The 25,361-nt window shown below is 36.2% G+C and overlaps 1 protein-coding gene and 2 pseudogenes across 1 annotated transcript; 2 read left to right on the forward strand and 1 right to left on the reverse strand.

The window, feature by feature from the left end:
- The first annotated feature begins 1,386 nt into the window (after positions 1-1,386).
- On the forward strand, positions 1,387-3,028 carry LOC143587974 (L-ascorbate oxidase homolog; annotated as a pseudogene).
- Positions 3,029-19,493: 16,465 nt separating this feature from the next.
- LOC143587975 (E3 ubiquitin-protein ligase SIRP1-like) lies at positions 19,494-20,770 on the forward strand (annotated as a pseudogene).
- A 1,719-nt stretch (positions 20,771-22,489) lies between these two features.
- On the reverse strand, positions 22,490-24,393 carry LOC143587976 (pyruvate kinase, cytosolic isozyme-like). Its single transcript, XM_077069111.1, has 3 exons — positions 24,077-24,393; positions 23,455-23,916; positions 22,490-23,302 (listed from the first exon to the last, which is right to left on the reverse strand). The coding sequence occupies exons 1-3, from the start codon at positions 24,326-24,328 to the stop codon at positions 22,490-22,492; spliced, it is 1,527 nt and encodes a 508-aa protein (XP_076925226.1). The 5' UTR covers positions 24,329-24,393.
- Positions 24,394-25,361: the final 968 nt, after the last annotated feature.

The following is a 25,361-nucleotide window of genomic DNA, read 5'->3' on the forward strand; positions in this document are numbered from 1 at the left end:
TTATGTCATGTCTTATGTCTTATGTATGGGTCTTATGTCTTTTTATGAGGTTAGTTAACTTTTCCTTGGCTATAAAAGGAATGCTTCCTCTCACTTGTAAACAATCTCAAGAAATAAAAACTTCTTCCTTATATCATCTTTCTAGTTCTCTTTTGAGTTCTTTTACAAGAGTTCTTAAGTTCTTTATAAGTTCTTGAGTTATACAAGTCTGCTGGCGGTATCACCCTGCCTCTGTGATTGTACACCAAGACACTTATTTAACAATTTTGAAAATATGCATTTCTTTCATGACAAAGTAAAATAGAAAAATAGATAAAAATAGATATTAACTGTTGACACATCAAATTAAATTTAAATGTAAGGTCATAATTAGATTAGCATTTGGTTTTTGTTTGAGAGTTGATTATTCACTTTTCTAATTCGGACAATGTCTTGAGACGCTAAGGATTATTACACTTACTGTATAAAGTTGTGTTCAATTAACTTAAATCAGCGTAAACATGATTAACTGAGCAGGAATTTAAATTAAGCATGGTAATATCTAAAATTAATCCAAAACATGTGGCATGATATCATAGTGTTGCCACACGTTGTAATCATCAATCTAAGCTCGATACCAAACTTATATTCAGCTCATATTCGACTCGAATTAGCTCTTGTCTCAGAAACGTATACTGAGTCGAATATGAGCTGAGTCGAATATGAGCTGAATATAAGTTTATATATAAGATGATTTTGTATATTTTTTTATACCAGTTTCACATAACAAATTAATAACAAATTCAAATTATATATAAGACTAAAATCACAATAACAAACTACCTACACACCAGAATAGTTAAAGATGTGAATTTATCCGAGCGAGCCACTGCACTATATGAGCTACATTCAACTCAAACTTCGTTAGATTTTGTATACGAGTCAAATTAATCAGCTCGAGTTAAATTATGAAGAAGTATTAATCTAGTGACTTACAAACCGGAGCTAGTCTTGTAACCTTAAATAGTATGGGGTTGGAGATCTAAAAATAGTTTAAGAAGGTTTAAAATAAACTACTAAAATTAAGGTTTTAAAATTGAATAAATATTGTGATTGTGTCTAAAATAACAATCAAGTATTCAACAGCCACCTCAAGAAATTCTAAGAAGCAGCGAATTAAGGTAACAACGCAAAAATAATTTGTGGTGATGAGACAACCTTAAATACGATCTTTTAAAGTATAAAGATGAAACCAACGTCAACACCCAAACGACAATCCCTGGTACCACCTGGAAGGAGCAAAAACCTTCTTCCTTCCTGGTAGTTTTAAACAACTATAGATTTTCTTATATTATATTAATTCATCCATCTTGCGTGTATACACTCCGGGTGTCCCGGGATTGTATCATGGATACCCGAACGTTCGGTTTTTTCACTCTATTGCTAATAACGCTAGTGAACGCAGAAGATCCTTATCACTTTTTCGAATGGAAGATCACATACGGCACCATGTCACCCTTGGGGATCCCTCGACAGGTTATTTTGATCAACGACAAATTCCCAGGGCCCGTGATTAATTGCACAAGTAACAATAATATTGTCGTTAATGTGTTTAACAATCTTGACGAGCCGGTCCTCCTAACGTGGAACGGTGTTCAACACCGGAAAAATTCATGGATTGATGGGACGCCAGCCATCCAGCCTGGAACAAATTTTACATATAAGTTCCAGGTGAAGGATCAAATTGGTAGTTATTATTATTTTCCCACCACCGCGTTACATAGAGCCGCGGGTGGGATGGGCGTCATCCAAATACATAGTCGACCCTTGATCCCGGTCCCGTTTGATAACCCGGCCGATGAGTTTGCGGTTCTTGTTGGCGACTGGTTCAATAAGGGCCACAAGTCTATGAAAAACCTCCTTGATGGTGGGAAGTCGATTGGCCGCCCTGACGGGCTTCACATTAATGGGAAGTCCGCTCAGGTTGGTGGACCGGCTGACCCTTCATGGACATTCGAGGCCGGAAAGACATATCTTTTCCGGTTTTGTAATGTGGGGATGCGGACTTCAGTGAACTTTAGGTTCCAAGGCCATGACGTGAAGCTCGTCGAGCTCGAAGGGTCTCACGTCATGCAAAACGACTACATGTCGATGGACCTTCACGTCGGTCAATGCCTGTCGGTACTAGTAACCGCGAATCAACCACCCAAGGATTATTACCTGGTGGTGTCGAGTCGTTTCACCAAGACACCGCATACTACCGTAGCCACTATTCGGTACAAAGGAAGCAACACACCCGCCACACCCGAGCTTCCAGCGGCTCCGCCAGGGGGCACCACTGGAATCGCGTGGTCAATAAACCAGTTCAGATCGTACAGATGGAACTTGACCGCGAGTGCGGCCCGTCCCAACCCGCAAGGGTCATACCACTATGGCCAAATTAACATCACCCGAACTATTAAACTTGTTAATAGCCGAAACTACATTGATGGTAAGCCGCGGTTCGCTTTCAACGGTGTCCCACATCGACCCGAAAACGCCACTAAAACTATCCGAATACTTCGGTGTGGCAGACAAGGAATTCAAATACGACATAATATCAGACGAGCCACCCGCGGACGTCGAAAAGAACGTTAAAATCGCGCCAAACGTGTTAAACGCGACGTATAGAAATTTCGTCGAGATCATATTCGAGAGCCGCGAGAACACCATTCAAACATTCCATTTGGACGGATACTCGTTCTTTGCGGTGGCGGTAGAGCCGGGGAGGTGGGCCCCGGAGAAGAGGAAGAACTACAACCTAGAAGACGCGTTGAGCCGCCACAACTTGGCGGTGTTCCCGGGTTGTTGGGCGGCAGTGATGCTGACGCTCGACAACGCGGGAATGTGGAGCTTGAGAACAGAGATGGAGAGATTCTACTTGGGACAACAATTATACGTGAGTGTTCTCTCGCCGGAGCGGTCCCTGAGAGATGAGTTCAGTCTGCCGGAAACCGCACAAGTATGCGGCATTGTGGGGAATCTGCCTAAACCTCCAGGATACGTTTAGATTCAAGTTTTTTGTAAGTAATTTATTATGTTTTTGCGAATTTCTTTGGCTGATATGTATATGATGTTCCTCCCTTGATCAAATGATATTATTGGCCATTTGAATATTATTATAGTGATGTTGTTAGACAAGTTGTTAGATAATATATCCTCTTGTTGTAAATTTGTAATTATCCTTTGATCAAATCAAATATTCTTCATCTTAGTTCACAAGATAGAAAGGAATGATGTATATATGTGACTAATATCTATTGATAAGTAATAATTCTTATTGAAAAAAAAATATATAGTTTTTAATTACTTCTCTTTTTACGTTTTAAGTTATAAGGTACGAAAATACATTTTCTCAGGATTAAAATCATACTTAACTCCCCTCCTCATGCCTGTATATAATTATGACCGGATAATATGGAACCAGATTTATTGTCTACCATTCTTACTTCCTATTTGCTGGAAAAAAATTGATATTTAGTTCTTTTTTATTTGATCGATCTGTCCATATATTGGACCCCCAATGTAATTCAAAGATATGATATTTTTAATAGATGAAATTATGTGTGCCAAAGTAATAATTCTCATTGTATCAGAGCAACAAGATCCATACAAAGTAAAAACTAACACACATGAGGTAAGAATGACAGGCAATAAATCTAGTTTCATATTATCCGGTCATTAGTATATACTCCAGATACAAGGTACGAAAAAGTATCTATAACTTCCCCACTAGGACCTACCCCCAACCTAGAGTAGCTAGGTGGGAAAGTAAAATTAACTAATCTTTGTTCATATATAGGCTTTTCTGGTACGAATGAACCACTTCAAATAGATTCATTGCTCCGGCCCATAATACTATTAATCCGGCATGAGCTAATCACATAAATCCAGGCCAACGTTCTTGAAATAAGTCTGTGTATCTACTTTATCTTCAAATGACACAATTAAACATTCATTCAATGTATAAAACCGTAAATCAATGGATACACGAAACAATATTCATTATCTTCATCCTTTTGTATCATCGATCTTCACCATTTTTGTGTGTAGTTTCTCTGGATTTTATAGGTAGTTTCAATTTCTCTTTTACCTTCAAGGTTTTTATTTTACATTGAATAATTAAATTTAGGAACTTGTGATAATCAAAACATGCATCCACCTCTGGTTTAGGTATATATAAGAAAGTTTGAGTTTAATTGAAACTAGTAGCATTCCCCCGCGCTACGCGGCAAGAATTTTGGTGTTGGTTTGGTTAGTTACTGCACCAGCACTCGCTATAATAATTGAAAGTGAAAAGTATAGAAATTAAAGTTATGATATGACCAAAATAATATAGGCATGCATGTATTTTATACCGATAAAATAACTGAATACATGCACCAGTTTCAATAACATCAACAATGATACATGTTTGTATGAAAGTTAAATGTACAGAATAATAAAAAATTGTCTAACACCCTTATAAATATTATCATTTTGCAATAAATGTATAACTAATTTGTTGAATAAATAATTAGGAAAAGAGGTATAATTGTCTAACACCCTATATAAGTATTATTATTCTTAAAGAAATGCCCAACAACATGTACATCTAATTTGTTGATTAAAATAACTAGGAAAAGAGGTATCTGTTTCGGCAATAAACAAGTCCTTTTATTTAAATAAACTTAAAGGTATACTAATGTCTTCACTTCTTGAATAAGCATCAAACGTGAGCACTTGTACCATGTAGAAAATAAATAATTTGTCAATACGTATATAGATGAGATTTCATAAGGTTTTTATATGTATGTGATACGAAAATAAACGAGTTCACATGTTATGGTGAAATAAACCAAACATAAAGGTAAATGCGTAAACGTAAATGAAAACTCCCGTTCTCTTGGACGTAAAGCCAAATTACTACGGAGAATAGGTTCGTCTCAAGAAGCATCCAGCGTATGTGTATGCGTAAGCGTATCCGCCATCATGTAAGGAATAAACACACGATAACATATGTGTGAATCATATTGAAAATGAAATAAGCATAAACGTTTGTACATATTACGACCCAAAAAATAAAAAGTGCGAAAAAAGGGTTATAAAACTCACATGAATGAAATCGCTTAAAGATGAGATGGAAAGTGAATGCAGCTTAAGCGAGCGAACCAGACGCGCTCGGTTTTGCGAGTGACCCTAGATTACGAATAAGCTAGATTCGAAATGAGGTTTAATGGAAATGTAAAGATGAGCAGAGGAATTGCAAGTTTGATTCTTGGTTTATGTGTTTTGAAGATAATAATTGGAATTTATATGTTTCACTCAAAAATGTGGTTTTGATTCTAAATCATTATTTTTTTAAGTTTTAAAAGAAAGAATTGGTTATAATATTTGTTAGTCAGTTTACCAAGTTTGGTTAATTTTTCGAATATCGCACCAGGTTTTGTTTAGAAAAAGAAGTGTTCAGCAGGTAGTTCCTTTTCTTCGGATTCGAACCCGGGGTTGAGTTGGATTTGTGTGCAATATTTTAAAGACATAAAAATAATGTCAAGAAGGTTTAAAAGTCGGTTTTTCTTTAGATGGTTTAGAAAGACTTTGAACATAAATCGAACTTTAACGAACTGAAGGTGAAAATGAAGCACTACCACCTTTGTCAATTGTTTTTTATAACAGTTTTATGATCATATCAAAATAATCACAAAAACAATAATTATAATAACCAAAGGATTGAATAAACGAAAGAAAGACTTGAGAGAAGTTGACTTTAAAAGTCAATGTGTGAACTTGAGTACCAAATTGATTGCAAAAATGAATTGGAGCGAAAATTAAGTTGTGGTGAAGGATTAGGAGAGGCAAAGTGTGGTTATGTAGCCACAATTTCGATAACAAATCAAATCAGATTAATTGCAAAGGGTTAGTCAATCGGATAGTCTTTGGGCAATAACCATGAAACTGAAAGTTGGTTGACCAAATTAATAATCAAGGAATATGTTAACAAGTTAGGAAAGGGTCTAGGTTCGTAGTATAATGAATTAGATAAGTTAAGAGGCGAGAAATTGGCTAGCGAGGATAAAGCCGTGAGATCAGCTTAATCATGTGTTACAGCGTCCAGCATCGCATGTCCCGAAGGCAGGACATAGGCTACGCAACGCACGATCTTAACGATTTTTGCGTGTCACGAAAGTTGAGAAAGAAATGGTTCGCATAGCGTGACCTAAACATATTTTAGGTTAAGCCCTAGAATCATCGAGTGTTACAAAGGGAATGGGGCTCCTTCATGATGTGCAACAAAATGAAGAAATAGAAAGTTTGATTTTTCACGCTTAAACCTTGTACTTAGATTAGATGCAATTTAAGTACAAAACACATGAAATAGACTTTGCGATCAAGTAGGTAACAACATGATAACATAACATGAATACTGTGATACTTTTGTTAATCAATGGGGATCCGAATTACAAAATGAGTCATGTAAACAAATACAAATGCGAATTTGACGAATATCAAAGGAAACCACACCACCAACAAGAAACATGACAGGTAAATCAGATTAAGGTAATAAACGGGTTATAGACTCGGGTTCCACCGACTGGAACTTCCATTCTTGTAAACCATTTCAAATATTCTCATGTGTTCTCTATAACCATTTCAAATGGTGGTGTGTTTCTGTAGAGGTAAGGGAAGACCACACTTTACCAAATGGAACCAAGATTAAAAGATTCTATATGTTCCTGTTTTAAATCGCAACTTCTTATTAGTTAGCAAATTGTCAAGAGACCTTCAGTGTGCGGTGACGTTTTTTCCTTGTTTTTAGGTTATGAAGGGGTTCGTTCGAGGACATTGACTAGAGCGGGCAAGTAGAATGGTGGTTTTTATCAAATAGGGATGGTGGAAAGCAAGAGACATGCAATGATGGCTACAATTAATGTGTAGCATAAACTTTTAGGTCATGCTTCACATTCCGAACCATCACGTGTTAATTATCTCAAAAGCACTTCAATAAAATCTACAAACTTGGTTTGTGATTCTTGTTCAAAAGTTAAATGTAAGAGATTGTTTTTTTCCGCTAAGTACTACTAAAATAAATGCTTGTTTTGATTTATTGTACCATCAAATTATTCTTAACCATAGTGGACGATTATAGTTGAGCCGTTTGGTATTTCATTTTAAGACATAAACATGAAGCGATAAAAGTTTGATAGATTTACCCCCAACAAAACAAGGTGGTCAAGTAGAAGCATGAACACTTTCTTGAAGTAGCATGCACCCTCAAATTTGAAGCAAACATACCCATTAAGTTTTGGGGAGAATGTAACAGCCACTTACATTATAAATCGAAATATGTGACATCCATCAATTTCCGAACCCGAAAACGACTCATTTAAAGTTTCAAATTTTTATTTGATTCTAAATTATTGTCATTTATTTTTGTTTACGATTATTGTATCGAACAATGTTCATTTTTGTTATCTGAATATTCGAACTCGTTAAATAATCCTCAAAAAATCATTTATTTTATGTTATTATTGCATTTAGTCAAAGTTCAAGGGACTTTTTGTGTCAAAAATCAAAAGTTTGTTTCTTGTCTCACCGCGCTACACGATGAACATGTCTAGCCCTGTCGCGATACATGAAGGGTGAAAGGTTCCGAAAGGTTCTTGGTCCATTGTGCGTCGCGAAGGCCAAGGCTCCATCCGTTGTGACGCGTGATGCACGTTGCCGTAGGCTGAAAAACGGCCGACTTTCTGTTTATTGCTCAAATCGATTCCAAACGTGATTATTTTCTAGATTCTTCCTCAAGACATGTATATGGAAGATTTTACCTCATTGATCCGTTAATATCTTCCCTAATATTGGAGATTTGCACTCAATTTTAGTGTATTTCTTCCTAAATTAATATATTAACCAAATCTTTAGTTAAATGATTCTAGCTTACTCCCCAAGCTTATTTTTGAACGTTGTAAAGAACTGATAACCAAATACCAAACAACTGATGATCCAAACATCAGTTGCTCTCCATTATGAAGTTTTGACAAACTACTTCTCTTAGCATTTGATCTTGCAAACTGATGATAAGAAAGAACTGAAGACACAACATCGGATCTAAAAGGTAAAGATCCAAACAACTGAAGTCTAACAATTGATGGGTCAAACATCAGTTTTTTTTATAGCAAATATCAATAGTTAGCATAGAATTCTCCTTTTGTCAATTGTTTGTAATTTATTCATCAATAGTTTTTAACCATTTTTGTTAGATGTCTCTTTCACCTTTTAATTCGTCGGTAGTTTATCACTTGTATAAATTGAAGAAGAGAGTCTCTTCTTCATTAACATTTTTCACGTCACAATACTCACCTTATCAGTATACTCTTGTACTATAAAATTAGAGTGAATGATGAGCTAAGGTTGAGGGGGAGCAATAAATTGTAATCATTCTTTTATAGTTAACATATAATTGTTCTTCTACATGAAACATGTTAATTAGCTCAAATATGATTTCAATTAAAGTGATAGTAATTCATACAAAGAATTAGATCAGTTGCTTATTGTTTCATTGATTGTGAATTGTGTTCATTAGCTTAGATTGGCATCTAGAATTCTAACAATTGGTATTAGAGAACAGGATCTCTAAAATTGATCAAAAAATCAATTCAGAAACATAGATCTAAGCTTAAGTTGATATTTCTAGTTGTGGATTTTCAAAAGGATCAAAAATCTGGTCAAAACTCTAATGGTAGTGAAAAACCAGTTGAATTGAGAATCATGTCGATTGTACAAGATCCTCACAATATCAGTTCAATCTCCAAATTACCCATATTGGTTCGAGGTCAATACAACATTTGGTCACAACGAATGCTCCACCATCCCTGCAACCAAAACAATGGTTGTTGGAGATCAATTGTTCATGGGCCTCATTCCCCTGAAACTGTTGATCCATTTGATGGAAATAAAACGATTAAGAAGGACCCTAGGGATTATTCTAATCAGGATCTGCAAAAATTTGAATTGTATGCCAAAGCTCGTGCTACTCTTTCCATGGCAATTCCAAGTGAAATTTAAGGTGGATTAATTCATCACAAGTCTGTTAAGACTTTTTGGGATGCACTGAAAGAACAATATGGTGTACCCTACAAGTCCTAATCCTCGTGAAATTCTTAGGCAACATCATGAAACATTTTGTTATTTAAGAGGAGAGAGTTTAATTCAATAATATGAACGATTCACAACTTTAATAAGTGAATTAACAATGGTTGATGTTACTTTCACAAACTCTGCTCTTAACAACAGATTTCTGAGGTGACTTCCAAAAAATTGGGACACTCATGCTATCATACTGTAACATCACGAAAATAACGGGTCAAAAATACCAAGTTCACAAAAGATAAAGGACCAAAAATATCAAAGTTTTGAACTTAAAATTTTAAAAATGAAAAATCTGTCTCCGGTCCTTATCGCGATACTCGACGGCCTTAGACCAAACGTCATCGCATATCGTGATGACGAGGTCTGACACGGTGACACGTGTCCTGCCACGTGTCACCACATGGCATAAAGATATGACAATGTGACACGTGTCATGCCACGTGTCACAACGTGGCATCGAGCCATGACAATGTGACACGTGTCATGCCACGTGTCACAATGTGGCATAAAGCTCGCCACGTGGCACCGCATCTGCCACGTGGCGCCACATGGCAAACCTACATGGTGACTCACCATAGCTAGTCGCGGTACGCGACGGCTATTCCTTAGACCGTCGAGTATCGCGATGATGAACCGGAAATTGCCTATAAATAGAGGCTTCAAGCCTCTCAATTCACACACACCATTTTACACACACTTTCTCTCTCTAACATCTCTCTAAAAATACCTCGATAAACGTGTACCGACCACCTCGTTTTCCGTGACCATAAAACTACGACATCTTACCTCGTAATCCGTACCAATAAACCAACGAAACCCCGATATATCAACATTCCGCCTCGAAGTACGTGCCGCCCCGAGACGACCCGACGTTCCGCCTCGAAATACGTGCCGACCCGAGACGACCCGACGTTCCGCCTCGAAGTACGTGCCGACCTGAGACGACACGCCTCGAAGTGCGTGCCGACGAGATTAGAAGGTCGGCGTGCCTCGATTTGCGTGCCAAGGAGGTGTTGATCAAAATTCTCTATATACATGTCAACGTCGAAGTGCTGCCCGTGAGTTTAGAAAATAATAAGCCGAACAAGGTTTGCATAATACCCGAATAAAATATTAATAAAATAATAAAGGCTTAGACCTTAGTTAAGGGTATAGTTTATACCGCGAAAATATACAAAAGAAAATAAAGGAAAGAAATTATATAAAGAGAAAGATTTAAATATTATTATAGATTTTAAAAAATAATATGAAGAGAGAGAATAAAGAAATAATAAAAGAATCTTTATTAATAAATAAAGATAAGAATATTATATATTGTTTATTGTTTATAATTATTAAAATCAAACTAAATGATATACGTTGTTGGAAAACGTAGATTTTAGCAACGAAAACATGACGGACTAAAGGTCTGAATATGAGAATAAGAGATATATGATTTGAACTATAGGTTCAAATATACTATAAAAGAAAAGGAAAAGATGGAAATAGAAAAGAGTTATAGTTGATAATATTATTTAAGTTATTATTCTTAAATAATAAGAAAATAAAAAGATACGTTTCTTAATGAAGAAGAAACGTAGAAAAAGACAACAAGTTAAACTAGAGGTTTATCTTGTGAAAGAAAAGAAAAGTAAATAAGTTAAAAGAAATAATTTTAACTTGAAAAAGAAAAGAAAGAAATAATATTTTAAACTAAAGGTTTAAAATAAAGAAAAAATGTTTTGAACTAAAGGTTCATAAAGAAATTTAAAATCGAGGTAAAGATTTTACAAAAGAGACTAGAGGTCTTAAGCCGGATTGTATATCCGACTAACAAAAAGTTATACTCGTACTATAAGTGCGAGATAACAAAGAAGAGGGAAAGACCCCCGAACAGTGTATTGAAACTGATCCAAAAGAGAAGGCTATACTCGTACTATAGGTGCGAGATAGCAAGGGAAAGACCCTCAGACAGTGTTGAAGCCGATCCCAAAGCGAAAAGGTGAATACGCCCCTTAAACTTTATAAACTTGTTTTCAAACGAGTCAAACATGTTATGTGAAAATTTGTTTACAAGGAACTACGTGTTCCTAAAACCATTATAAATGAAAGTATAAACCTAGCCCTCAGGCTGTGATATACGTATGTCTGGATCCTTACATAGGTGGTACTACGCGATGGGCACATCGCACCACCCTGATCGTAGGACGTTTTCCCGTGGGAAGTACGATCATTGTGTATATTTACGGGTACTTAACTAAGTCGAACGCTGCGGTGTTTGCTGAGGTGACCTAGAGTAGAGACTTGAATTTATAAATGTGTTGTTTTAACTTTGTTATTCCTAAGCCACGATGCCGAGGTAGGCGTAGTCTCGAGGGGTAATAAAGTAAAAGAAAATATTTAATGTCAGCGTATTCACCAGCACATCGCTAACGTATTTTCTAACATTTTAGGTGATTAAAGTATCAAGAATTGGAGCCATTCATAAAGTGGATGTTCGCAAGGTAGAGATGGTTCATTGTTTTAATTATTTAAAAGATTATAAACAATATGATTTGTAAAATCAAACGAGGTTTATAAATAAACGCTCAGATATTTATTATCCGAAAAGCTTTTCAAATAAATTAAATATTATTACAAAATAAAGATTTATTAATAAAATGTTTCAAAATAAATATTAATATTTTATTATAAATAAAGCTTTATAAGTACATTAATATTTCAAAATATTAATACTTTTAAAAGATTTCCGCTAAACTCTGATACATTTACAAAACCGGTACTAACTGTTGGTCACACGCCTAGGCCGTAAGTCAGGGTGTGACACATACTAAGAACTTGACCAAATTTTCAAGATCTAGGTCTGACTATTATCCATGGTATGTTACTTACTTTTGAGATACAGAGATAAGTCAAAAGAAGAAGCTGATATCGACTCGTAAATCAGTTAATGATTTCACCATCGGATCAGTACTTCTATGTCAAAAGACTCAATCTGTCCAAACTGCTGACCAAGGTTTATGACTATCACATAGACATAACGACTAGTATTGGTTCAACAGTTGAATACCAAGCATTTGCTGTTCAAGATAATTCTCTACATGTGTCTAATAATCTATCATTTATTATGGAAGATTTGAAACACATAGATCCAATTGATCTAGAGGTAATTGAGAATCTGAATTTCTTGGCATTATTGACGGTCAAGACAAACAATTTTACAAAAGGACAAGAATGAAGTTCCCTGGAAGCAATAATTGGACAAAAGTGGGTTATGATTAGGCGAAAATGACATGTCATAAGTGTGGTAGACTAGGAAACTTTGTACATGAATGCAATGCAGACTTCAGTCACAACCTAGTCCCAATCATGTACATCCTTTAATTACCTATCCAAGTTCATATCTTCATCATCATTGACAACAACAAACCTTCAATAACCATTCCATAACCCATTTTGCTCAAACCTCAACAATGCCTAATACTGGTCCTCAATATCAGTATCAGTATGCACCCATGCCTCAACTAATGCAGCAGATGCAATTTGTCCAACCTCCTTTTATGCCACCCATCAACACATAAGTTCAGCCTGCTACAGTTGGCACATCTGGATCATCCTCTTCTAGCCATGGCAACACCAAAAAAAGTTTATTCACATAAGAATTTGTTAACTGTAGTAGTCTGCATAAAGAGATGAGTACAAAAGATCTAGCTCTTGTGGTTATTGATGTGGAATCAGGTGAAGAAAAGGAGATGGAGAAAAAATTCAACAATGAAATCATCCAAGTGTTGATGACAACTTATTGATATGCACAATGTGGTATACAAAAATTTAGCAAATAATGACTAAGCACAACGAGTAATAAAAACCTAGAATACCCTAAACCAAACCATTAGCAGCAGGCAAGTGAACCTATCGGGTGTAGTATAGCTATGGGAAGACCAGGAATATCGAACCCGAGAGACACTTATTAAATTAACGAAACTAGATCTAAAAGCTAATTAAATTAGTAGTTAAGAAAATATTATTTTTGGATATTTATTTATATTATTTTAAAACTAGTTATTAATTAAACTAGGAAATCACATTCAAACTCTAAGACTTAGACGAGAACAATAATGCGAAAGGCATTACCTAGGCTTGAAATCCTATTTTTGAATTTTGGACGCTTATCGGTTATGGGAACTATGATGGAATCGGGATCTAAAGATACGACACCCTTAGACAATCTAATGGATCCCTGATCGTTCTCTGGGTGTGACCTAAAAGGAAACCGTAAGGGACGTATGACGCAAACAGGTTTGTTGGATTACCTCTCAGTCTCTCCAACAATACTAAAGTACTATAATGACTAGTTTACCAATAAGTACCACTAATCACAATACATCCGAGTGTGTAAGGGCGTATGGAGAAACATAAAGATGCTCAAAAAGACTCAGGATAGCAAAACTCAAAAGACAATAAGGGAAAATTCACTCTCGTGTAATCTATACCTAAACCACCTAATGAACAAGACAACCCCAACTATCTGTTACCTCTCAGTCTCAAGATAGGTAGAATACTTAAAATATCTAAACCCTCAAACAATTATTCCTATGGATTATGTCGATTATAATCATAAACTAGTTACGAACACACAGTAGGTAACCTAATATGTATCTACACATAAAAGACATTCACAAAGACACATATGGAACAATTGAGCAAAAGTAAATTAATATTAAGCATGCATGTTCATCTTATTAGACATCAAAAATTTGATTACAATAATAATAGTCCAACACAAGTTCACCAATAACTGACAAACAATCCAATACTCAACAAATATTTATTCAAAACCTAGGTAACTAGAATGTGTTTAGCCAATAATCATGTTCAAAACAAGAAAATAAATATGCTCAACAACCAAGTTCATAATAAAAAAATAATATATTCAAATCAAAGGAACCGTGTTTAGATGAATAGAGGTGAAAATCGAACGCTCTATAATTGAATAACCCCTCTTACTCTTTCTCTTTTCTACTTCTTCAATGATCAGTAGCCAATAATAATAATAATAATAATAAGGTTGTTGTGTGCTTTATGCTTCTTACGGTCGTCCCTCTTTTGTAATAATAATTCCCTCTAGGTTTTGTGCATTACCTCCTTTTTTAAAAGCCCACTGAATTAACAGTTTCTAGACTTCTATTATTTAATCTACAATCCACCTTTGGTTTCAACAGGGCCTACATTTTCATACGAAAGTGCATATTACATAATTAACTTTAGTGGCCCTTCCACTTCTCACGTGGGTTTACAAGAAAACCCAAAGATTTAACTGAACTAGAAACTTATTAATTATGCATTATTGAATGCATTTTACTTATCCATTTTCTTTCTTTAAATCAAAAGTAATTACTTTAACATGCAAATTTCAAGTGACATATCGTTAGTGTACCAATTCAGTTTAAAATTTATGTACACAAACATTAGTTAATAACTCAACTTTTATCAATTCAACATAATTAGTTTTACCGTGTCATTTTAGCTTGTTATCTCATAAAGCCTTAAAGCTTTGAATATGAACCACTTGAGAATAGTATTTAACAAAAACTAGCTCAAAAGTATTAAAAAGTGTAGGAAATATTAACATAAAATATGTCTAATTTAACCCACATCAGTTATCTTTCAACAGGTGCACAAAATGTTGATGTAAAAGCACTTCAAACTGCTACTAAGGAGGTAACACCTTAGATTTGTCAAAAGTTATGTTATAATGACTGCATCATTTCATTTACAAATACTAAACTGGCAAACATAAAACTAATTAAGCAAGTTGCTGAACTTGAATCAACAGTTACAAAATCCAAAGATGACTTAAAAGTTAAATTAAATGAAAAAGAAAATGAGATTTTGAAACTGAAACATACTTTGTTAGATAAAAATGCTTGTACAAAAAATTTGTTGAAAAAGTACAATGAATGCAACAAGAAAGTCGAACAAACTCAAGTAAACTGTGGTAAATGGATTGAATCCAGTAAAGGATTAAAAATGTTGTTGAACAAGAAATCAAGTAGTAATGTGAAATTTTGGTATTAGATATATATAATCACACTGAGCAACCTCAAAATTATACTTCAATTACCCCTTACAATTATGTTGATGAACTTAAGGAAGAAGTAATATTTCAAAAACAAGTTCCATCAGTTGTTTTACCGAATGTTGTTCCTCTAAAACCTGCTAATCAATATGAGATGGGGAACTGGTATCAAACAACTAATGCATCAGAAGGTTCAAACCAACTTCACTTGCTGAATTGAGTGGTAAACTACCAGTTGTTGATCAAAACTCTTCACAAGTTGCTCAAAACTTTAATGGTTCAACCAAATTCTTATTGCAAAATGAAATTGGGATTGGCATCAAACAACTGAGTCACTCATTGGAGTCAAAGAGATTACTATCACAACATTGGATGGTCAAAAGTCAAAAGTTGACAACAATCTTTCATAAGTTCCAAGAACAACTGATGATTCACTTAAAACAACTGATATAAACGTCACAATAGTTCTTTCATCTCAAACGGCTAATATTACATCAACAATTTCAAAGAGAGTTAGATCAAATAGACTAGTTGTAACTACACTTGCAGTTGTAAATAACAAAATGTCTCAAATAAATCCATAGAAGAATTCAAAACAACTGCTTGTTAGTGACCCGGCAAAGCCATATAGACACTATGACACGGGTCTTATGGTATCTTGATGCCACTCTGGACCTAGGGATCATTTTACAGAAAGAAGGTGGTATGAACTTCATCACATACTCCAACTCGGATTGGCTTGGATACCACTTTACAAGGAAATAAAGTACCAGATATTTACTTCTTTTGGGAGTTTCCCTGGTATCGTGGAAGTCAAAGAAATAATATGTTGTTTCCCGCTCCTCTACGAAAGGAAAATATCATGCCATGGCAAGTACTGTTAGTGAGATACTTTGGATGAGATGGCTTCTTATTGAACTTAGAGCATTGCCTAGTGCACCAACACCTTTATTTTGTGACAACCAATTATCACATCATAGCGTATAACCTTGTGTTCCACGAACAAACCAAATATGTTGAAATCGATTACTACTTCGTACGGGAAACGATAGAATCAAAAGAACCTCTTCCTAAGCCCATTGACACAAAGATATAGATTGTGGATGTCTTTGCCAAAGCCCTTGAAACACAACAATTTCGAACTCTAATAGATAAGTTGCATGCTTGTGATATCCATGCTCCAACTTGAAGAGGGTAATAGAGATTTATTTTCTATTGTTGGCATATATTTGACTACTTATTTTCCTCCAAACTACTAGTAAGCAGGGGCGTGCGTAGAATAAGAGGGACTGGGGTGTCTCCCGTCACTGCCCTTTTTTTGCTTCGTTGTGTAAATTTTAGTGATTTCATCCAAAACGTTCTATAGGTATTGAGCACAGTCATCCTACAATAACTTCGATCACCCCTATAACTTAACTCAAGCTTCGCCACTGATTACCAGGTTTTTTTGTGCATATATACTTTTCATGTACGTGTAATTGATTATTGCATTTTGATTCTAACACGAATAGAGCTTTTGATCCATAAAACTTACCCCCTCTGTCCCATTAAAAGTGTCCGTATTTCCTTATTTATTTGTCTCATTACACATGTCCACTTTCAAAATTTATTAGCCAATTTCCAAGTTTACCCTTAAACACACACAACTAGCATTAATAAACAGTGTTGATGGACCCAATTTCCAAGGGTATTAGTCTCATTTGGTAAGCAAAAAAAGTAACCATTCAATCTACTTTAAACTTTGTGTTTTTCAAACAATGAGACTTAAAGAGAGACAGAAGGAGTATATAATATGTTTATTTCATGTCTTCCATGCTAGTGTAAATAGTAAATAGTAGCTAAATTTAGTAATTGTTTAGTTTAGTTTTTAAGGAATTTAGAGTATTCCCAACCGGTGTTTTGAAACCCAGACCGGTTCAACCGGTACCCGGTGTGTTAAGCGGTTTGGTTCATACTATATAACCCATTTTCTAAAGAACTGATCGGGTTATAATCGGATTTGGGTGAACCGGGATCTTGGAAACATCCGAACCGGGCAAAGTTGTAAGCTGGGATGGAAATTTATAATATAGGCCATAAATTCAGCTACAAGGATCGAACCTGGGACCATAGGATTGTGTGAAAGTGAGTTTACCTTGTGCATTAAATAATGATTATGTGACTTATCGAATTAAATTAACACCTCGTATACATTCATAAAAAAATATATTTACTATTATCATTCTTTATATATACAGTTTCATGAAATATTATTTATTGCTACTTGCATTTATACAAACAAATGTATATATATTTATAACTAAAACATATATATATATATATATATATTATTTATGACGTAATCCAAGTCAATGCCCGGTCGAACCAACTGGTTAGGTCCGACGTATGACTTGGTAAGGTGTCCGGGTCGACGTCTAGTCTGGGTCGGAAAACATTGTTCCCAACAGCTCTCCATATTTTTGTGACAGAATTTTACAAATTTTAGGATAGGGTTTTGACTGGTTATGAGTAAAGGACTGATAAATGTTAGTGATTTTTTAGTAAATTTGGGAAAACATTGTTTCCCCGTTTATTTTCTAATATCTGTCAAATTGGTTATGGGTAGAGAAGAAAAAAAACTTTAATGATAAAAAATTTGAATATGTGAGTCAATTTGGTTTATGAAACTTTTTTTCATAGGAATTGAAGTTTATCAAAAGATTGGAATATATTAGGGTTTTCTAGGGACACCATACACTTTTCTATACCAGGGTCATACTCCTCCCGTATGTGCTTCGTGTAGGGCTATACCAGGGTCATACTCCGCTCGTATAGGCCCCCGTATAACCCTATATAGGGCCCTATTTGCCCTGTATAGGGCTATACGGGGCGGTGTCCATAGTTGGACCCATATATTATTATGACCCCAACCAATCAAACGTGTAATAATTGCATGACACATTAAATGGCAGTGAACACATTATTAGCGACGGGCGTGTGACCAACACCGGCCACGTTACAACATCAGACACATAATCAATGACATCGTCTAATGCGTTAACTTGCGCCAGACATGTTAACCAGTAATAGGCACGTGCGTTAACCGGCTTCGTATGCGTTAATGACATCGGTTAACGCATCTAGAGAATGTTAATGTGTTTGGAGTTCGATGTCAGCTAACGCCTCCAACGTCGGTTACGCGTCCGAAGCCGTAATGCATTCGATGTTGGTTAAGGAATTCGGCCTCATTTAACGCGTTGAACGTCGGTTACAAGTGCAAAGTTAGTTAAGGAGTCCAAAGTCGATTAACCCGTTCGGTGTCAACTACCCACTTGACACCCGTTAAAGCACCCAGTGTTTGATAGTTTACGCAACCGACACTAGTTTACGAGTTCTGTGTCCGAAGTTGAATAAAGTGTTCAGTGGGGGGATATGTGAAGTGAAGTAATTTGAAAAAAAATAATTCAAATTCCAATAAATTTGCCGAGCAAACACATTGAAAATGAAATTGAAATCGAACTGAATTCGGCGAACCAAGCACACCAAGAAAAGGGATTTGATTTCTTGTTCCATAAAAGTTCTTTGAATTCCTAAATTACTCCATTGCGCAGTTTAAAACATGAATCCTACACTTTAAAACGCATATATCTCACCCACCAAGTGATCTAGCTCCACAATTAAAACATAAAAAGATCCTAACCCTTTTTCATACTTTACCTTGTGCTAAGTTGCCCACCTAAATCTAGACATAAAATCTTTTATTGTGTAATTATCATCTTACTTCAATATAAACCCCTAAATAATTTAGAGAATGAAATTGCTAATCAAGTACAACCCCACAAATTCATAACCAAATTACCCTTTTAAATTCTCCCCCGAAAAAAGTTTATATTTGAAGATGTGGTGACAGAATCTCAACAAATCCATCTCTCTCTTTTCCTGGTAATTTCTCTTTCTTATTTCTTATTCTTGTTCGTCTGATTTGGTAAAATGTTTATCATATTAAATAATTAAATGTCTTGGAAGCATGTAAAATATATAAATTAGGTGCTGGTCAAACTTTGCTTGCTTATTCAATTCTTCATGTGCCCTCCACATTCTTCGATATTTTGCTGCCTATTGGCATATATAAGTTTTTATAATTCAAATTAAATACCAGTTTTACATAGAAAAAAAAAGCTAGAAAGTTAATTTCTGATTTGGGTATCTCAGGCTTCTCTGTCTAGTGTCTCCTTGATCATTATTAAAAAAAAAGGGGTTAGATAATCATGTTTTTCAGGGTTTTATTTAATGTATAATTTTAGAGTTTGAGATTTGTGGATATTGGGTAATTATTATTTTATTTATTCTTATTCTGATGGGTGTTTTTTTGTTTGATTGAAATTGCTGAAATATTAAGTGAAAGGTAGAGAGAGAGAGAGGAAGATGGAGGAAGAGAGAGAGACAACGAGATATTGGTGCCATGCATGTTGTAGAGTTGTTAATCCGGTAATGGAGGTTGAGTCAATCAAATGTTCTGTATGTCAAGGCGGATTCATGGAGGAAATGGACAGCGTAAGGACGGTACTCCCGACATAGACCGTGGTGTCGCCTTGTGGGCCCCGATCCTGCTCGGATTGATGAACACCCCCCTCCAGAACCGGAGGCTTAGACAGCAAACCGACCGAGAAAACCGCCCTGAGGGAGCTCCGGCGGAGCTGGAGGCGGCGGAGGACCTCCTCCACCTCCTTCATGGTATTCGGGCTGGACTAATGTCCGAGCCCAAGAACAATGAGGAGAGTGGAGGAGAAAATCGCCACGAAGGGGGGCGGGTTATTCTCATCAATCCGTTTAGCCAAACTATCGTTGTCCAAAGCGGCAATGGTGGTGGCAATCCGTTTGATACCCGTAACTTGTCGGAAAACCACCCGTTCGGTTCTTTTGGTGATTACTTTTTAGGACCCGGTTTAGAGCAGCTCTTGCAACATTTAGCTGAAAACGACCCGAACCGATATGGGACACCCCCGGCCCAAAAGGAGGCGGTCGAGGCGATGCCAACGATCACAATAAAAGAAAATTCAATCCCATGTTCGGTTTGTTTGGAAGAATTTGAAGTCGGAAACGAAGCTAGGGAAATGCCATGTAAACACATTTTTCATGGCGATTGTATCTTGCCGTGGCTCGAGCTTCACAGTTCTTGTCCAGTTTGTCGGTACCAATTGCCTGCCGACAAATCAAAGATCAACCGAGGACAAGAAGGGTCAAGGGGTAACTCAAATTCAAACAGCGACACAGGAAACGGAACAAATAACCAAGAGAGAGGATCTCCTGTATCCCTCCCTTGGCCTTTTTGTAGTTTGTTCTCGCCACCAGCAGGGTCTATTAGACCAACTGCTTTGACGAGATCAGCCTCGGGGTCATCACCACGACCATACCCTGAAGCTGATCGCCAAGAAGACAGTCATTAACATCTCAACAACGGGTGCCATATCGCGCTTCTCTCTGTATCTTCCTGTTTAAACCTATCTTCCATTGTAAAGCATCTCAACAATCGTGTTTATTGATTTTGTGATGTTTGGATGTATTTATCCCTGTAATCTATAAAACAAGTTACCGACATTTATTAAACCTCAAATTATTGGTCATATTTGTTGGGTGGGTGTGACTTGACCTTACACCATATGCAAACTGTCAAAACATTGTCGGTTCAGCAAGTACAAAATTGGGTCATCTATTTATCAATCACGTTGTGGATATGTGTTTGGATCCACCAACTTTTTATCAGAACCTTCTAGACCTTTAATAAATTTCCGGTCCCTTCATTAACATAACTAGCGAAATGCTAGAAAACAAACAACAAATTGACAAAAATTACAGTCTTTCTAGACAATACTTTTTCTTAGTGAAAGGTGTTTGAACTAAAAGTATCCGGCCTAACGATTTTATATCTTTCACGATTTAGAAAAAAGCTACTTGGTTTGTTAGAGAAAATAACGTCACTCACGATTATATGGGTGATTTAATATTTGCCGAACGTTAAGCATGTAAAATATCTAAACAAAATTGCATTCCAACCAATGACGGATCCAGAAAATTTTCTTGTTGGGGTTGGAAACTTTTTAGACCGGTACTTGATTATATAAAAAGTTTTTAATTTAGCCTAGGTCGGTTTCTCGGGTCAGGTCAAATCGGTATATATTTTTTTGGTTAGGTTCGACCGTTTCAGTTGAGTTCAATAGGGTCGCGTCATATAAAAAAATAATCAAAGAAAATATCATATAACCAAAAAAAATATGTGTGTGACGTCATTAAATGTATTATAATTGTCGTATTTCACGTGAACATGACTATCACATAAATTTTTTATCACTCATTTGATTAAGTAAATCAAAATGTGAAACGGGATCATAATTCGTTAGATCCTAAAAATTGACGCATTTTAGATCGTTCATGTCCGATGTACCATATAATGTGGTTTAATGTAAAAAAATTAGTAGAAATTAAGTGGTTAAAGTACTCTTTAAGATTTTTATTATTAAATATGAATTTAAGCTTTTCACCTAGTTTAAACTTTAATAATGAACTCTTAGGGTATGTTTGGCATGAAGCTTTTAGAAGCTACAAGCTTCAAGCTTTTAAAAAAAAGCTCATACCTGTGATACCATGACTGTGTGATCGAAATGCCCATTCTTTTTTATTGGGCCTCTACTTGACAAGTAAAAAAGCTCAATATAATGATATAAATTTATTAGGTCATCTTTCTGCATCAATGTTTAACCCCTGTGTTGTTGAGCAGCGCCGTTTCACCACCATGACCGGAAAACAAGCCAGCCAACTTTCTGGAATTATACTTGGTCTCGAACTTCCGTTCGGAGGGTCGTTTTCGAAATTCCATAGGGGTCGGTGTCAAAATTTCGTAGGGGTCGATCAGGATTTTAACCCTACAATAATACTTATATTTTTTTTTCATAAGGGACGGCCGAACCCCTACCGTAAGGGTAGATCCGCCTCTGCTTCTAACAAAATAGCCATAAATATTCAATATAAGTAGGTAAAATATCAAAACAAAAACAACATTGCCTTATCTCTTAATATGTAAAATAACCAAACAAAACAAATTTGCCATCTCTCTTAATATTCATTATAAGTAGGTAAAATATCCAAACAAAATTGTCATTTCTCTTAAAATTCGTTATAAAGTAGGTAAAATATCAAAACAAAACTGCCTTCAAACAAAATTGCCATCTCTCTTAATTATCAATATAAGTAAGTAAAAAAAAAAATTTGCCTTCAAACGATGCCAAACTCTAGAAACCCATAAACCTTTACTTAACGAACGGTGACAATCTTCACTATAGATTCAGTCCCGATACGATGCAAAGCCACAACCGCATCACCAACCTCACACAACCCTTTCTCCTTAGCATGCTTCAACGCGAACTCGATCGCCTCTTCGGTCAACTCCTCACACGAAGCTCGAGCCGAACCCGCAATCAAAACCGGCACCAAACCCCTATGTATCAGCCCATGCCGAGCCGGTGACTCATCACTACACGACCAATCAAACGAGTCCGTCTCGATTTCCGGGACCACCACCGACAATATCGGCATCCCGGGTCGATACTTAGCCACAAGTTTCGCGGTGGTCCCACCACGAGTCAAAACCAATATCATACTCGCCTTTGATGAGATCGCGGTTCGGACCGCGGACGAGGCTAGGCTCTCCAACGGGCTCATTGGCACGGGCACGTTTGCGGCTATGCGTTTAAACGCGGTTTTGTAGTCGATTGAGTTTTCAGCTTCAATGCATATTTTAGCCATGGTTTGGACCGCGATCTCTGGGTAGGCCCCGGCTGCGGTTTCACCACTAAGCATGACACAGTCGGTGCCATCGAGGACCGCGTTTGCGACGTCGGTGGCTTCGGCTCGGGTGGGGCGGGGGGACTTGATCATGGACTCGAGCATTTGGGTCGCGGTCACTACCGGTTTTCCTTGTATGTTGCATTTGTGGATCATGACCTTTTGTGCTAGAAATATTTTCTCGATTGGTATCTCCATTCCGAGGTCGCCACGAGCCACCATGAACGCGTCTGAGTTGGCTAGGATTTCATCGAAGTTGGCTACACCTTCTTGATTCTCAACCTGTTAAACATTATATAATTTAGAATATAAATTTGCAACTAATTAATTAATTAATTTTATGTTCTACCCCTAGGCATATATAGAATCTATTTATCAAAAGATAGATTTTTATTAATTACACATAACTATTTTTAATAGGAAAAAAAGCATACCTTAGACATGAGAAGGATGTTTTTGGCATGTTCTCCCAACAACTTACGAACCTCAACAAGATCGGACCCTTTTCTAACAAAAGACAAAGCAATCATATCAATCTTATTAGGAACACCCCACTTCATAATATCCTCTTTGTCTTTTTCAGTCAATGTCGGGAGATCCACAACCACTCCCGGGAGATTAACGTTTTTGCGTTCACCGAGAACCGCAGTGTTATCGCACCGACATCGAACCAACCCGTTTTCATTGTCACAGGACAAGACGGTGAACGAGATGCCCCCGTCTGAGCATAGGATGACACTTTGTGGTTTCACATCATAAGCTAACTTCTTGTAGCTCATGCAGATTGTCTTGCCGTCACCTTTAAGAGTGTAATCGGTTGAGATGGTGATTTCTTGACCTTGAACTAGTTGGACCGGCTTGTTGTCTTTTAGAAAACCGGTTCGAATCTCGGGACCCTAAAGTAAAACAAACAAAATTAGTAATGTTTCTAACAGTTTACTTGACCGTTATAAAATACGAATGAAATACTAAAACAACAATAATGTTTCTAACAGTTTATCATAATTAGCAACAAACAGTTAAAACTAATTCAACTAAAGGAGAGCCAAAACTTACTTTGGTATCAAGCATAACCGCACAAAGAATGCCAGTATTATCCATGGCGGTCCGGAGATTATCAAGAGTCTCCTGATGATACTCAAACGACCCATGCGAGAAGTTAAACCGAGCAACATTCATCCCTGCCTTCAACAGCTTCTCAACCATCTCAACCGACCGAGAAGCCGGTCCCAAAGTGCACACGATTTTTGTCTTCGGCCTCTTCATGCCGTGGAGTTGCAAGCTCAGATCAAGCTTCATGTGATCCATTAGATTTCTGAACAACTGGACGGTGGTTGTATGTGAATAGAATGAGGGTTGATTGATGGTGTATTTATAGCCAAAGTAATAGTAATGGTAATAATTTTGGTTGCATGGCATATGCGAATTTATACCATAAATTGTTTTTCTTTTTCCCCAAGTTGTCTTTTCGTTTTTTAGAATGTTCTAGAAGGATTTTTTTTTTGTAAGAAAATCATAAGACTATAATTGATGGTCTTGAAACGTGTTATTCAAGTTTGAGGCCTTCTGCCTTTATAATTTTGGAAACCAAAGAGAAATTCTAAATAAGCTATAAACATTCCTTTTTTACAATAAAATATTTATATTCTTTTGGTTTTTAATAAAATATAAGAATTGTATTAACAACCGACCCGCTTAATATTTACTTGTTACATTGTCCACTTATTTCCCCCACTTTATTTACGTGTTACATCAACTTGTCACCCACTTTTCATTTTGCATGTCGTACTTTCCACAAAACTTGTCATGTTATCAAATTTCTTAATTTCCAATATGTTAATTTTGAAAGCTTTTTTGTAACGTAGAATCGCTATTCCTTTCTTTCTACGTTTATGTTGGAGTTGTACTCAAAGCTTCTAAGGTTGGTTACCACTAACATCAGATATTGTGTTCTCAAGAGAATTTGCAAATTGTGAGATTTTAACATGGGGCCTGTGTTGGTTTCTCGCTTTAATCTTCCATCTATGGTATGATGACACTCCACTATTTGTCCTAACAACCTATGTTGTAGCTATGACAGAGATCTGGGCGTAGAGTAATTTGGTTCATATTATTTGAAAAGCACTATTTAATCTATGACTTTTTGGAACTGGCTTTGGCTTTGATGTTGTTATAGTTTGGTCATGTATTTTTTCTTTTTATTTGTAGTTTGACTAGCGATTAGCATTTTAGATGTTGATGGGTTTGTTTTTTGATTATATATTCGTAAAAACAATGCCTTTAACAACTAATCAACTTGATCGCCTTTATAGGCACAAACCCAAAGTAACACACGGGCTAT

The sequence above is a fragment of the Bidens hawaiensis genome, unplaced genomic scaffold (assembly GCF_021521415.1).
Source record: "Bidens hawaiensis isolate Kalapana, Puna unplaced genomic scaffold, B.hawaiensis_p1.1 tig00035935_1, whole genome shotgun sequence".
NCBI lineage: Eukaryota > Viridiplantae > Streptophyta > Magnoliopsida > Asterales > Asteraceae > Bidens > Bidens hawaiensis.